The following is a 16,935-nucleotide window of genomic DNA, read 5'->3' on the forward strand; positions in this document are numbered from 1 at the left end:
GGTCCACAATGTATTGTTTCTGTTTTTGTATTTAATTGCTAGCCCCTGTTTCGTTCTTGCCACTGCTTGGGTACTCTGCGACCAAATTGTCTAAATAACTGCTAAACTGGTGGAATGTAATTATTTCCTGGTCAGGGCATTTTCTAAAATGTCATGTATTTATACATTCCCAGCTCATTGGTGGTGGGGGTGGGGGGGGGGGAACTGCTGTATTTCTGATAGGTTGGATTGCAGCAGACACTGCAAAACTTGTAAATATTTCCTTGTTGAACCAAAATGTTAATGATCTCAAGATGCAGTTCTCATTTTAGACTTATGCGTAAATTTAAATGGCTTTCTTTTTACAAGCTGCTGCCTGTGAACTACATATTCATTCCAGCCTGCGTACAAATAGTGGCCATATATTTAACATTGAGTTCAGTGCAATGATAATTTTTCATGGGCAAATCCATTTCCTAGACAGAGTGTGGATGTGGAGAGGATGTTTCCAGTTATGGGAGAGTCTCAGATTAGTAGGAGGAAGGGCGTCTAAGGTTAGGGGCAGAAGGCAGGGGAATGGGGTTGAGAGAGAAAAATAGATCAGCCATGATCGAATGGCGGAGCAGACTCGATGGGTCAAAAGGCCCAATGCTCTCCTGTGTCGGTGATCTTATGGTTTCTGATATATGGGAAATGTACCTCCTTTAATATCTGTCAGAATATTTTTGGCTTGCAAATATAGTTTGCTTGTAATTGTAAATTACACGACACGGTGGCGCAGCGGTAGAGTTGCTGCCTTACAGCGAATGCAGTGCCGGAGACTCGGGTTCGATCCTGACTACGGGTGCCGTCTGTATGGAGTTTATACGTTCTCCCCGTGACCTGTTTGGGTTTTCTCCGAGATCTTCGGTTTCCTCCCACACTCCAAAGACGTGCAGGTATGTAGGTTAATTGGCTGTGCAAATGTAAAAATTGTCCCTGGTGGGTGTAGGATAGTGTTAGTGTGCGGGGATCGCTGGGCGGCGCGGACCAGGTGGGCCGAAGGGCCTGTTTCTGCGCTGTATCTCTAAATCTAAAAAAAAAATCTAAATGCTGAGATTCCAGTAGTGAAATGCCTCGGAGAGATTACGTTCTCTTCCTGTTGACTGGGATTGGTGAAAGGATTTGATCGGGATTTCAAAATTGTTGGGGCAAATCAATAATTTTCTCTGTATTTTCACTGCTGGAGAGCTGAGTCTTTTTTTAAATAAACAAGCAATGGTTGTGGAAGTGAAGTTAGGAAATGTTGCTACACCAATGGAAGTTGGGTCATTTAATTTTTGTGAGTGAGATGTTAACCAAAGAGGTTAATGAATAATGGGAAAAGACAACTGTAAGGATTTGGATCACAGATCAGACTTCATCTTGATAACCGATGGCCAGGCTAAATGGTCTGCAGTGTCCTGTATAGGTCAGTGTAGATCAGTCACTGTATTCACTGTTCATGTCGGGTGTTTGCAGATGCCGTTCCTGCAAGAAGTTATCTTGCGCATGCGTGTTACCCGGGGGAGTCGTGTTGTTTGGGAGCTGCGGCTTGGTCTGTAACCTTGCATCCTTGTGCTCATTAAACGTAGCTTGAAGTCAATAAGTTGTTGTTATTCTTGCACCTTCATACAGTCAGGAACATAACCATTCAAAATTTCTTTGGCTTTAAAAAAAAAATTAAACTCCTCTGCAAAATAGTCCTGTATTTAACTTTTAAATTCTACTACAAAAGAGAATTATGGGGATAAAAAACCACTTAGGACTGTAAAGTAATATTTGCTGTCAGAGTAACCCACATTGATTCTTGACAAGGATTAAAGCTGAGAGTGAGGTAATGGAAGTCTGGAGAGTGGCTAATATTGTTTCAGTTTAATTTATTGTCACATGTACCGAGGTACAGTGAGACTTTTGTTGCGTGCTATCCAGCCAGCAGAAAGACAGTGCATGATTACAGTCAAGCCATTTACAATACTGTACTTGTACCTGTACTTAAGGGCTGCAAGTACATACTAAGGGGACTAGAGGCTGGGGACCTTAAAGTAAGTGGTGGGAAAGTTAATCAAGGGGATTTTGAGGAACTGGATATACCAACATTTGGAAAGGCGATCATTGGTAAGGAATATTCAGCTTGGCTTTCGCTGCAGGGAAACAGTTTTGCCAATTTGATTTTAAAAAAGGGACACAGTGTTGGAATAACTCAGCGGGTCCAGCAGCATCTCTGGAGAACATGGATAGATGACGTTCTGAGTAGGGTTCTGACCCGAGACGTCACCTATCAAAGATGTTACCTGACCCACTAAGTTACTCCACCACTTTGTGTCCTTTATTTGTAAACCAGCATCTGCAGTTCTTTAGTTTCTACCGGGAAAGGCCTGGGTAGAGTGGATGTGGAGAGGATGTTTCCAGCAGTGGGAGGGTGTAGGATTGATAAGGGTGTTCAAGGTTATGGAGAGAAGGCAGGAGAATGGGGTTGACTATTTCAACCTGTAAAAAGGTTTGATTAACAAAGCTGCTTTTAAATTCTTGTACTTCATTTTGTTCAGTTGGCCCACTACAACCACTGAGAAACCGGAGAACGACAACTGGGATGCTTGGGCAGCACAGCCTTCACTCACTGTTCCTAGTGCGGGTCAGCCACGTCAGAGATCGGCATTCACCCCTGCTACTGTGTCTGGATCATCTCCGTCGCCTGTGTTAGGCCAGGTGGGTAATAAATGCAACTGTTAGCTGAAGGAAGGACACAAAACGCTGGAGTCACTCAGTTACCAGTAGGCTCGGTTCAGGCAGCATCCCTGGAGAACATGGATAGATGATTTTCATGTTGGGAACCCTTCTTCAGACTGAATGCAGGGGTGTGCAGAAAGAAAGCTAGAAGAATGGAGGGACAGGACAGAGCACGGCAAGTCATAGGTGAACATGAGCGAGGGGAGGTTTTGATAGGCAGATGGTTGGACAAGTGCCAGAAATGAACACACACAAAAGGATTAGGGAACTGCAAGTTGTGTAGTTAGAGGATTGAGGAGGTGCGAATTGCTTAGCCATGCAGGGAGGGGATAGATAGGTGCAAGGTCAACCGGGGCTCGAGAAGGGAGAGGTGGAGGAAGGGGGAGGGGGGGTTTCTTGGGGGGGAGAAAGTGGAGGGGGGGTGTTCCCTCCCCTTTCTCGCCCAAAGCACCTCTCCCTCCCCTGAGCCCTGGCTGACCTTGCATCTTAACATAGCTTGGTGGAGGGTTTGTTTAGTGTATCATCACTCTTGATTTGCCCAGCATGTTGGGCTTAAATTCATCCCAGGGGCAAATGGTGTATTGGTCGACTGGGCTTTAAATTGACTATGTATAATTTGAATTCAGTTCTTTGCTATTTTGTTGATTAAAAACTGAAAGCAACGCTAAGGTGAGCGAACACTTGATGAAATGCTCAGCAGGTTAGGCACAACAGAAGGATTATTACTTGGATTACAAATAAAATGTCTCCTTTAAGGCAAAATTCCAAACATGCAAAGTCACCTAGTTATAGGAACCGGTGGAAGTTGGGGGTAGTGTTAGATCAAAAAGATGGATGATGCTGCAAAAATGTAGTAAGCCTCAGGATTGGGCAAATTTCCAAATTAGGTGAGGAATGCCAAGAAGTTCATACTGCAAAGGAAATTGGAATAAGTAGTCAAAGAAGATATCCAATACCAAACTGAGAGATTGTAGATGTTCAAAAGGAACAAGATTATAATTATGTAATTGTATAAAGATATGTAATTATATAAAAATAAATATATAAATTAACATGTTCCTTGCCGTCATGAATGGGAGGAATTAAATTTAGTAAGGATACAGCAAAGAAAGTAAACCTGATGTTCATAGAAGTTATCATTGCTTTAAAAAAGGTACAGGAGAACTAAGAGACCGAACGGAAGGTAGTAAATCCAAATGACCTCCATTGTGTGGGTTTGAAGAGGTGATGGATACACTGAAAGTCATCATCCAAAATTCCAGTCACCAGCAGTTATCACAGCATGGATGGCAGCAGTTGTGACCCCATTACTTAACGAAGGAGCGAGAGAGAAAACGGGGAGCTATAAACCAGAGTCTTAAGATATATTTTAAAAAGGGCCGTTCAGTGGTGCAATGGTAGAATTGCTGCCTTACAGCACCAGAGACCTGGGTTTGATCCTGACTGCGGGTGCTGTCTGTATGGAGTTTGTAGGTTCTTCCTGTGACCTGCTTGGGTTTTCTCTGGGCGCTCTCGTTTCGCCCCACACTCCAAAGATGTATAGGTTTGTAGGTTAATTGGCTTCTTGTAAAATTTTCGCCCGTGTATAGGATGGTGCTAGTGTACAGGGATCGCTGGTCGACGCGGACTACATGGGCTGTACAGGTTGTTTCTGAGCTCTCCCTAAAGTCTAAACCAGTTGGATATTATCAGTGGTGATGAAAATGCTAGAACCTAATATTAAGAACGTGAAGACAGGCAAAGTCAGCATGGATTTATCAAATGGATTTCCTGTCTCTGCATCTCCGGCTGGCAGTCTGTTTCACCTGGCCATCGCCCTCTATGAAGAAATTGGCCCTCTGGTCTCCCTTATAAATCTCAGCTTAAACCTGTGCCCTCGGGTTGTGGACCTCAACTCTTGGGAGTGCAGGCGGAACGACTGTTTGTTCACCTTATCTTTGCCACTCGTGGTTTTGTATGATCTGATTCTGCCTGGCAACATGAGTATTGACCATGAGGTTACCCCACGGCCTCCTATACTCCAGAGGGAAAACAATGTCCCAGCCCTTCTCCTTTATAGTTCAAGTCCCGGTATCCTGATGAGTCTATTCTGAACTCTTTCCAGCTTAATGACATTATTTCTTTGGCAGGGGGAGAAGGTTGAAGGGCTTCAAGCCCAAGCTTTATATCCTTGGAGGGCAAAGAAGGACAATCACCTCAACTTCAACAAAAATGACATAATCACTGTTCTAGAACAACAGGATATGTGGTGGTTTGGAGAAGTTCATGGACAAAAGGGCTGGTTCCCCAAATCCTACGTGAAACTCATTTCGGGACCCGTAAGGAAATCTGTCAGGTATGTTTTTTTAAAACATTTCCAGTTCCTAGTTTTTTCTTTGTGTTTACTTGAACGGATTACAATTAATTATAGACAATAGGTGCAGGAGGAGGCCATTCGGCCCTTCGAGCCAGCACCGCTGGTCAATTAGCAATGACATTGTGAACAGAACTAAAAGCAAACTGCAAAATAATTTACCCGAATACCCTGAGTTTGAAGGTGTTTTGAACTTGAATATTTTCAAACAATGCTCAGCGTAATGAGATGCTTTTCCTCCTGTTTGCACGAGGAAGATTTGGCTTATCGGTGGATTTGCCCATCCTAAAAGAAAGCAAACATTTTGCTTGAAATCAAAATTCAATTTGTGTTTGATTTCTAAATGTTTGATGATTCCTTGAGAAATCTGGAATGGCACTTGAATAATAGGAGGAACTCTCGACTGGTATAAAACAAATTATTATCTTTATACATCTGTGTGCTCTGGAAATGTCAAAATAGCACCAATGATTATTTCTTTACATGGACTGGTAGGATTAGAGCTTGTGGCTGACCTGAACAAACAATGCCCATCTGGTCTTGCTCAAGAGCAGGTGTTGAAGGTTTTGTATTTCACTTCAGGGAAGGGAAATTAGAGAAATACAGATGAGTTTGTTTACAGCAGCTTGAGAGCAGCCAACCCAGCTTTCTCAACAAGATTACTGTGGCTATAAATCTCCAAAGGAGAAGGCAATTGCACATGGGAGATGCGTACAAGAGAAGAGCGAACAGACGTATATCTAATGATTAAAAATTTACTTTAGATTTTCTATTTTTTTAAAAATTATTAGTCAATTTTGTATTTTAAGGCATTTTTAAAAACTTGTAGAAAATATTTAGTTACGAAAGTAAATTCTGTTTCAGTAGTGTTACAAAACAATACGTTGCAGAGAATTGTGGACGCAGCCCAGACCAACACACAAGCCAACCTCCCTTCAATTGACTTCATTTACAGCTCCCGCTGCCTTGGCAAGGCCACCAACACAATGAATGATGAGGCTTACCCTTGTCACTCCCACTTCTCCCCAATCCCATCAGGCAAACAATATGTGTGAAAACACACACCCAGATTCTTTGCTGGTTTCCCCAGCTGTTATCAGACAACAGAACCATTCTATCAACAACTAGAGAGCAGTCCTGAGCTACTTTCTACCTTATTGGAAACCCTTGGACATTCTGTAATCAAATTTTACTGGACTTTATTTTGCACTAAACATCATTCCCTTTATTCTGTATCTGTACCCGTGGCTGTACATGTGGATGACACGATTGTAATCATGTATTGTCCTTCTGCTGACTGGTTAGCACGCAACAAAAGCTTTTCACTGCACCTCCGTACACGTGACAATAAACAAAACTGAGTGACTTTATGTTACTGGTCACATCTAGATTACGTCTTTGCCAAAGTTGATTGAACGCCGGAAGACGTGGGTTGGTAGTTTAATTGGCCACTGTAAATTGCTCCTCTTGTAGATGTGTGATAGAATCCGAGGGGAGTATGGGGAGAATCAATGGGATTAGTGTAGGATTGAATGTAATGTGTGCAAGGTTGGCGTGGACTTGGTGGGAGGAATTATTGATACTCTGACTGTTTAAAACATTTTTATATGAAAGTTGTGAACAACAAATGAAGTGCTACAATTTAAGGGCATTCCAGCTTCAGGTTAAAGCCCAAACAAAGATCATGTGGAAAATATACTACGATATATTAAGATGAGGGGGGGTTTTTTGTCCTCAAAGTGTGGATTCTGCCGCAGAAAGCCCACCCAGTTTGAAGAGAGTGGCTACCCCACCATCAAAAGTGATTGCTTCACATGGAGATGGTAAGTATATGTAGTTTAAAATCTGAATGGGACAGTTTAACTCCAGTTTCAGTTTGCAAGACCCCCTGGTGATGAGATAAGACTCTTCTAAATTAAATGTTTGAATTAAACACGGGTTTTAAGGTGTTTGCAATTTCAATAAATTATTTGCATAAATGTAGAAGGTTTTTCTGGAAATGACAAAATAATGCCCATGATTTTTTCTTTAATTTCACATTAATATTAAAAACCTGTATTCAAACTTTCTCCGGTTTTCATGCAAATTTATAAGATTGAAACTGATGGAAATATTCTGTTCAATGTTGGGTTTATACAAAGCAGAGCCTTTATAACTATTGTCATGAACCTTTGTTATCAAATAAGTAACTGCTATGATGTTCAAACTTAAAAGGTCATGTTTTTCGTAGCCAGTTGTTGGCTGGATTGTCCCCTTAAAATATCATGTCAATAGTCAACAGTCATTTATTTGTCACATACACATAAATGTGTAGTGAAATGAAAAATTACCTGCAGTTCAACAATAAGACCAATAAGCATAATCAATAAAAATGCAATAACACATACAATCATAAACTAGCACCAAACAAAAGAAACATCCATCACAGTGAGTCTCCTCCAGTCCCTCCTCACTGTGATGGAAGGCCAGAATGTCTTTTTCTCTTCCCCTGCCGTCTTCTCCCGCGGTCAGGCTGTTGGAGTTGCCACATCGGGGCGGTCGGGGCTCCCGACATTGAAGCCCCCGCCGGCGGAGAAAATCCCGTGGCCTATTTAAGGCCACGCCAGATGGTCACCCAGGGGCCTGCGGGCTTCCGACATGCCCGCGCCGAAGCCTCCGGAGACGAGTCGCAGCCGCTCCCGCAGCATCTGAAGGCAGCCAGCGCCGCAGGTGGTGAGTCCGGGCCGCGGGCTCTGCGAACCAGAGCCCAGGTGGTCCCAGCCGGAGCCCGCCAGCTCCAGGTGCATGGACGGTTGTAGGCCGCAGCGGGAACGGAGACACGACACAGAAACAAAGGTCGGGTCTCCGTTCGGGAGAGACAATGTTACAGTTCCCACCCCCACCCCCACCTAACTTTGCTCATGGAAATAGCAAAAATGTTAAGCTGATGTGCCATTGATTTTAAAATTTGAATAGTAACTAGACCAAGAACAATCCTACATTTGATTTGGAGCAACTGAGGTCATGGTTTTACTGTGATCTTTTCCTCTTTGCTAAGACAGCCAAAAACTAACCAAGTTTGTTTCTAACCCTGTTTTTAACTTGAATTTTATGAAAAGTAATTAAGTAACCACAATTCAGACCTAAATAATACACCATAGAAATTTATCTGGGTTGTGTGAAATGGTTAACATCTGAGAAACACTAAGTGTTCATTCTAGTGCAGTTTAACACGTAGACTCCATCACACAGTATTTTTTTAATGTCTGTTTTATTCCCTCCTTATAGGCTTAATTTAAGACGTAAATGGTCTTCTCAAATTCAAAATCCAATTTTGCACTAACATTTAAATGTCTAAATACTTAAAGCTTCCATAACCATCTGCTCAAAGTGAGTTTAGGAACCATTTTAAAAAATGAATTTAATAATTTGAAGGAAATTAAGCATGACAGTCTAAAAATACCAGTTCCAAAGCACAATCATTGCAGCATTATATTTATACTGCGTTTATTCATTATGCATTAGTTATTTAACACTTATCACTCTTTTATGTCAAATGACTTTTATCAGAGACTTAATTTAATTTCTATTACTTCCGCTCAGTGTGGTATATTTAGCCTATTGAGTCAATCTGCTTATTTAAAGCTGCTTTGTTTATTTGCCTCATTTGATTTTAATTATCTTGTTTAATCTATTTGTTAAATATTAATTGGAACGTTAGAACTTTTATTACTCATGCTCTGACTACTTACCATTAAGGTCACTGATTTAGTTTTTCCTTCTGTGAAACCAGGCAAATGTGCAGTATTCATCAGTACTGTGGATAACTAAGTAACCTCTTACGAATTCAGTGTAGACATAATAATTGAGTTCTTCAACTCGCTCCCCCTTGTGATGAATCTCAAATAAACAAATAAATAAATAAATAAATAAGAATAGACCTGCAAGCCAATTTTCAAACAGCAGTGTGCAACCTATTTGAAAAGGTGACATGTGGCAGAGTTGGTCTCAATTCCTGCCAAACTTCAACTTTGCGTTCCGGTAGTTGGAGTGGGTCCTACCAGAGAAGGATATGCACTCCCATGTCAGGCACCTCTTGCGTGTGAAGTTCTCAGTTATATGTCAAACCTGCTAGTTTTTGAAGCTTTTGAAATTTGTCAAACACCTGGTTGCTCAGAAAAAAAAAAGCATCTTCTTCTAAAGAAGGGTCTCGACCCAAAACGTCACCCATTCCTTCTCTCCAGTGATGCTGCCTGTCCCTCCAGCTTTTTGTGTCTATCTTGGGTTTACTGCAAAATTGCTCTTGTCTTTATATTGTTAGCTGTAACGTTGTATTGCTGTCGCTACATGTCATTGCTAGTTTTGCTCATTTCTGTGCATCACTTTGACTATTGTTGTCACTTTACTTTATCATGCTGTACTGTTCTTTCTTTGTTTTCTGATGTCCACTCTAGCACAGTGCAGGGAGGAGGCTCCTCCGCCTCGACCTCCCTCTCTCCCGAGGAAAGGTACAGTTACTATCTCACTGCCGCTTCTAATGTACCAGTAATACCTCATTCGATATGTCTAGTTCCTGATTAAAATGTTCCAGTCAAAGGATTTGTGGTGCTCTGCATGAAGGAAGCTTACAGTCTGCTTTTAAAATGTATTTTTATTATATTAAGTATGAATGGAATACTAAAAAAAATTGGAAATTATAACCGTTTTTGAATAAGGAATTAATCTCATCATCGGGACTCTATTTAAATACAGTGAACTCTCGTTTTAACCGACCTCTTTGTAATGGATTTTGGTTATCGCGGCTGCCGAAGTCGCCCGCCTCACGGCAGCTTCCTGGCCACTTACAGCCCAGCTGCCCGTGTCCACCCCCAGCCCACACAGCACCCTCATCCATTTCGAGGCCGCTCCAGCCGACGCCACCACCGACCTTTACCTGCACTCCGGCCGCCCGTGGGCTCTGACCATCGACTCCACTGATTCTCGCCTCTCCCCGGCCGCCAGCAGGTCGAGGCCGTCAACTCACCTGGATTCCAGGCCCAGTTCTAGATTGAAAGTCTGAAGAAGAGTCTCCACCTATCCATGTTCTCCAGAGATGCTGACTGACCTGCAGAGTTACTCCAGCACTTTTGTGTCCTTTTGTGTATTAACAGCAACTGCAGTTTTTTGTTTCTACTATTTGTACAGTGATTATACCGTACTCAGTTATAGACAATCTGCAATTACGGACACCCCCCCCCCTCAACCCATCAAGTCTACTCTGCCATTCAATCATGGCTAATCTATTTTTTTATTTTTCCCTCTCGACCCCATTCTTTTGCCTTCACCCTGTAACCTTTGACGCCTTACTGACTCAAAAACTTGTCAATCTCTGCCTTAAAAATGCCCAGTGTCTTGTCCCCCCACAGCCATCTGCGGCAATGAATTCCACAGATTCTTCACCCTCTGGCTAAATAAATTCTTCCTCATCTCCATTCTGAAGGTACGTCCTTTTATTCTGATTCAAGACTCTGGTTCAAGACTCTCCCATTGTTAGAAACACTTTTTTTTTTTCTCTCACCTTAAACCTTCTAAGTCTTAATTCCACAAACCTGGGGAAAAAGACTGCATTCATTCTGTCTACGCCTCTCATGATTTCACACACCTCTACAAGATCACCTCTCAGTCTCCTATGTTCCTTGGAATAAAGTCTTAGCCTGCCCAACCTCTCCCTAAGTCGTCTGTCGAGCCCTAGCAATTATTGAGTGGACACCCTCTTTGTAATCTGGATAGGTGGAATCCTTGCCCAAGACATGAATAGAACTTGCAGTGCCATTTAGTTTCCAATTGCTCACTGTTTAAAATTAAAATTACAAAAAAATTCCCAATAAGTCCTGATGATGAGTGATTTAAAGCTCTTAGAATTTAAATATCCAAATAAATTTGCTTGCATATTTTATGTTTGCAGGATTTTAAAACAAAATTATTTGTGAAGAAAATGGAACTAATTCGATTTGAATCTTGTACCACTAGCTAAAGACTTGAAGGTTTAGTTGCAATGTCATCCTGTACCTTTGAAAAAACGCTTCCCCTCTGTCACCAATTTTAGTTATGAGCAATTTAGTTTCTGGGTATTTTGGCATGAGTCTCCCTCTTCTGAAACTCTGTCCCTGCTGCAGACAGGCACACTAGAATTGCCAGTGGTCCTTATCGGAATAGTCATATTGAATCTTGGTCACGAGTTGTTTGAAGGCAATTTGACAATAAAAGCCATTGTAACGAGCTAATCCTGCATCGTTGTGCTCACGCAGGTAGGGTTCCATATGGTTAAGGAAATGTGAAAACTAGTTTTCTATTTCCTAAACTAGCAGATATCCTAAATTAGCAATTGGACTTTGGTCCACTGTTTGACTGTCAAATATAAATACAGCCTTTCCAACACTTGATTTATAACGTCAGATTTACTTTTAATCACTGTTATTTAATTTCCCTCTTTCCCATTTCCAACTCTACCCTGACTTCCAATGAAAAGCTCAAGGATATTGCAGTTAAATGCTGTATGACTGCGAGTCCATTGGCAGACAAAGGGCAGGACAACAGAAATCATTTGATTCTTGTTAACAATACAAATGTGAGATATTTCTGCTTGATGTGTTTTGTGGATCTTGTTATACAATCACAGCATAATGTTCTTCATTCAGATTCCAACTTGAGGGTGCCTTGCGCTTCAGAGATGTTCTCTGCCGCTTCTTGTGGAGAAGGTAACTAGAAACCTTTGTGAAAAAATAAAACATCTCAATGCTTATGCAATATTCAGTGTGTGTGTGTGTGGTTTAAAACGCTATGTACTGGTTCACTCTAGATATATATTGTGTGGTGGTTGAAACACCTTGGCTATTCTTGCAGAGTTCATCGTACTACATGGTGAATAACTTTGCAACTATAATTGAATTCAGAACTAAATACCAAATCAGCTTATCTCATTAGATGGCAGATTTTTTTTCTCGATGAATGATTTGGAATTTTCAAATTATACTCGTAGCTAATTAGTTTAGTCTGTTTCATTATACATCGTGAGAATAATGCATTTGCATTAAATCTGCCGCATTTAATTTTTGAATTTTATATCCTATGCTTTTAAAACGTTGCTCGTTGGCAAAATTAATGCCATAAAAATGATTTTTTTACCGCAAATATTATACCTTTTTCAGACAATTCCGATATATCTGACAAAAAACTTTTTTTAAAAATTGGACTCTATTGTTAATGATTTTATCTGGGATTATAAGAATCATAGGATAAACAAAAGACACTTGTGTAAATCAAAAATAAATGGAGGCCTGGCTTTACCCAATTTTTTGTTTTATTTCTGGGCAGTTAATATTAAAAATATGAATTTCTGGTTGGAAGAAATAGATCATCAACCAGACTGGTTAAAAATGGAAAAGGAAGATTGTTTACCTTTTGATATTGGTTCGATATTATTTGCTACGTCTAAATTAAACAAAAAAATTTATAGGGAAAACCCTATAATATTTAGTGCTATACGAATTTGGAAACAATTAAAAAAGACATTAAAATTAGATAATTTATCACTTTTTCTTCCAATTGTGAATAATCCTTTGTTTAAGCCTTCATGGGTAGACGGGGGTTTTGCACAATGGAAGGATTATGGAATTAAAAATATGGGACAACTTTATAAGGAAGGCACTTTTCTGACATTTCAGGAGTTGCAACAGACTTATGGTCTTCGTGGAAATGATTATTTCAGATATCTTCAACTTAGAGATTATGTAAAATCGAACTCCCAAAATTTTCGAATTAGAAATTCAGAAATTCTTGATGAATGTTGGAACAAACATCCTAATACAGAAAAATTAATATCTTATATATATAATATCTTATTAGACAGTGACATTCCCTCCACGGACTTATACAGACAAAAATGGGAAAAAGAATTAAACCAAGTAATTACGAAAGATACTTGGGAAGAAAGTTTGCAACATATACATCAGTGTTCACTAAACGCCAGACATTCTCTAATACAATTTAAAGTAATACATAGGTTACACTATTCAAAAACAAAACTACATAAAATTTTCCAACATATCTCACCTAAATGTGATAAATGTCAACATTTAGAAGCTACATTATTTCATATGTTTGCAAACTGTATAAAAATTAAAAAATTCTGGGTAAATATTTTTAGCATAATATCTAAAGTAACCAGCACACAATTGGACCCAGATCCAAAATTAATTATACTCGGAATATTAGAATTAAATCAAACATTTAGAACAACACAAAGAAACTTTATGGATTATAGTTTAATAACAGGAAAAAAATTAATTCTAACATTTTGGAAAGGCCCTACGGCCCCCACAATCAAAATGTGGATTATAGAAATGACGGAGACCTTAAACGTGGAAAGAATCAGATTCTCCCTGTTGGATAAACAGGAATTATTCATTGGAATATGGTCTCCTTTTATTGATTACTTAAAGGGTCAGAATGGTTCAGCACAGGAACCTGACTAGCACTCGGACTAAAGAATGGATGAAATGCTATACTTTGAAATGTACAAATATATCTCGAATGAAGTTTTTGTTATTTTAATAAATTTCTCCACTCTTCTTTAACTAACTTTTTCCTTATCTTTATAATCTGTTTTTGTTTTTGTTTTTATTTTTCTTCTCTCTCTTTTCTTTCTTTACTTCATCTATTTCTTTAGTTCTATCTAGTTTTAAAAAAAAAAAGGGGCAAAAGGTATTGGAGACAATATAATAATAATTGACAATATTATCAATTTAAAAATGTATGACTGTAAAGATGTAAACAGGTTATGTACCTATCTCCAATAAAAAATTTATCTCAAAAAAATAAAACGTTGCTCGTGCATTCTGAAACATTTCAACCCAGCGATTTGGAAGAATGTCGTGCGTAATGGTATTAGACAATAACTGCAAATGCTGGTACAAATCGAAGGTATTTATTCACAAAATGCTGGAGTAACTCAGCAGGTCAGGCAGCATCTCAGGAGAGAAGGAATGGGTGACGTTTCGGGTCGAGACCCTTCTTCAGACCGGTCTGAAGAAGGGTCTCGACCCGAAACGTCACCCATTCCTTCTCTCCTGAGATGCTGCCTGACCTGCTGAGTTACTCCAGCATTTTGTGCGTAATGGTGATGCCACTGTGGAAGTTGGACAGCTTTTACTCTCAAGGAGAATACAGCTACTAATTTCTGCAGTATTATGCAAAATATTCTAAAATTCTAAGATTCGTTTGCCCAGTTGCCACATTTATATTTGTTATTTGATGGTACATTGAGGTAGTGTTCATACAGATGTAGCAATGTCTAATTTTGAAGTTGAGATTTTAATTTTGGCATTTATTAAAGGCGACTGTAATGCTTATCTCAATGTAACTCTGCTCACCTAGATTTCCTTGAAAGACTGATTTAATAATGACTTTAGCCAATCACCTCCATTAACTTTTTAAAAATTAGAACGGGTAATTCTGTTATAGCACCACAGGAGCATTCCAAAAAAACTCGTGTCATTAAAAAAATTGTTACAGAGACAATGTGATATGGGTGGGTGGGGGGGGGGTTGAGGCTAGAGAACTTCAAACTCGCAATAACAAAAAAAAATTCCCCCTTTATTTTTGTTAGGGGAAGCCAAGAATACTGAAGGCTGTATGTTACACTGTTTAACAGATATCATTGCACACATGTCAATAGAGGCAATGGCTTGTCAATTGCAAAGGTCACCCATGGTTAAAATAACAGCCGTGCTCTCAAGAGACAATGATGTCTGATTACTGCAAGAAAGTTACATGGAAACAGTTGTTTTTTTAAAACTAAAGCAGTTTTTTCTCTCAAAATTCTAGCAATTAAATTGCAATACTTTACAGGGAATCAGAAGAATTAAATTCAAATTAATATCAGTTTCATTTTCAAATGTGTGTGGTGAGGTTGCTTTTATTAGTTATGATTATAAAGTTGTGAGAAGGACAAAACTCTGAAACTGTCATGTATTTAACACTTCATTTCTTAATTTAAGATGATGGTAGGAAACATGGAGGTTAATATCCTACAAAATTGCAAAATATTTTGATTGGACTTTTAAAAATGATATCCATTTAAATTATGTTAACTTTGGAGAATTACAGGTAACTTGTAGATCCATCAGAAAAGTAGTACATGATGTGATAGGGTGATTTCATTTATGTTAGTTTAATCCTCCTGTTGAAGTAAAAACCATCACTTTCAAGTCTTTAGTTTTACCTCCCTGTCGAATTATTCCAGTACTTGTTCCTCCTTTCAATGCTAGTCTTAATGTGCAGGTTCATACTCTTTATTTATGCTGTTTTCCTTTTTTACAGAATTTGTTGCTATGTACACGTATGAAAGTAATGAACCTGGAGATTTAACTTATCAACAAGGAGATGTGATTCTTGTGACGAAGAAAGATGGTGATTGGTGGTCAGGTATTGTCGGGGAAAAAGTGGGTGTCTTCCCATCTAACTACGTCAAACCAAAGGATTCTGAGGTGAATCATCTACATTGACTCCATTTCCTTCCCTTCAATTCCCCTTATTAACTGCAGAAAATCGGCTTGTGTGTTAGGTGTAGGCTGTTTTGACAAACCTACCATTAATTATCAATTCCCCAATTGTCCCAGAGAGGGTGGTCGTAAACATCACCTTGAACTACTGCAGTCCATGTGGCAGAAGCACAATAAATGCATAAGCATGTGGGGATTTTGTCAGAAGGATTGTGAGTGAAATTGCCCTCGTGAGCAAGTCCATTTTGTGTTTAGGTGGTAGATTCACAAGTTTGGGAAGTGCTGAAGAGCATATATCAGCTGCCTGGGGAAAAACGCAATCACTGCCAAAAGTCGTGGCAGAGGACGTGAGAATTTGTCTCGGGCCGGCACAGTGGCACAACGGTATAGTTGCTGCCTTACAGAGCCAGAGACCTGGGATTGATCCTGACCACGGATGCTGTCTGTACAGGGTTGGGACATTCCCCCCAATGACCGCGTGGGTTTTCCTTGGGTGGTCTGGTATCCTCCCACACTCCAAAGTTGAACAGGTTTGTAGGTTAATTGGTTTTGGTAAAATTGCAAATTGTCCCCAGTGCGTAGGATAGTGCTAGTGTATGGGGTGATCGCTAGTCGGCACTTGGTGGGCTGAAGGACATATTTCCACGATGTATTTCTAATAATAATACGTCAGTGCAGGAAAGGTGACAAATGTTCAAATTGAATAATGGGATTCCAGTCAAGCATGCTGCTTGGTCCTGCATGTTGTTGTGTTCTCCAATATTGATGCCTATAACAACGTCCAACAGATTTTAATTGGTTTCTGATGTCCTTAGCTGTCTTTTTGTGGTAGGTATGACACCAACCATGAGATTATTTGTTTTAGAATAGAGCCTTCAGTTTAACTGTATTCCACAATCTGTCAAACGCTGGTTTGATTTCAAGTACAACCACTCTCACCTTGTCTCTGAGATTGAATTCTTGGATTAATCATTGAGCCAAGGTTCAAAACGTGCAATGAAATACATGTTTTGCATATAGATCAGTGCGATTATTGCGATACATAAAGATAATCCTCGATTAAGTAACCCTGCATTGAAACAGCCCGCTGAGTCCATATACAATAGTCACCAGATTATGGTGCCATTTTACACAGTCCAAGCTGCAGCTGGCCAAAAATGCCTGTTAATGCAATACACAGCGAATGCTTCTGGTGGAACCCACACTGAGTATTAGTGAGTGATTACTGATGAGCAAGTGCCATTTGAGAATGCTGTTAATGGTGGTTTAGTTCTCAAGCATCAGATTTGCAGCATTACAGTACTGTTGGACATATTTGGCCATAATTTATGTGTG

The 16,935-nt window shown here is 39.8% G+C and overlaps 1 protein-coding gene across 5 annotated transcripts in view; it reads left to right on the plus strand.

The window, feature by feature from the left end:
• Positions 1-16,935, plus strand: part of itsn1 (intersectin 1 (SH3 domain protein)) — a 165,107-nt gene that overhangs the window by 85,261 nt on the left and 62,911 nt on the right. For 4 of the 5 annotated variants that reach the window (XM_078409696.1, XM_078409695.1, XM_078409697.1 and 1 more), the window contains 6 exons: positions 2,547-2,706; positions 4,857-5,062; positions 6,821-6,903; positions 9,514-9,567; positions 11,737-11,796; positions 15,419-15,585. In XM_078409696.1, the coding sequence (XP_078265822.1) occupies positions 2,547-2,706; positions 4,857-5,062; positions 6,821-6,903; positions 9,514-9,567; positions 11,737-11,796; positions 15,419-15,585 (730 nt within the window). The remainder of the gene's footprint in view (positions 1-2,546; positions 2,707-4,856; positions 5,063-6,820; positions 6,904-9,513; positions 9,568-11,736; positions 11,797-15,418; positions 15,586-16,935) is intronic. The other variant, XM_078409698.1, reaches the window with a different exon arrangement.

Source organism: Rhinoraja longicauda, chromosome 12 (genome assembly GCF_053455715.1).
Source record: "Rhinoraja longicauda isolate Sanriku21f chromosome 12, sRhiLon1.1, whole genome shotgun sequence".
Taxonomy (NCBI): Eukaryota; Metazoa; Chordata; class Chondrichthyes; order Rajiformes; family Arhynchobatidae; genus Rhinoraja; species Rhinoraja longicauda.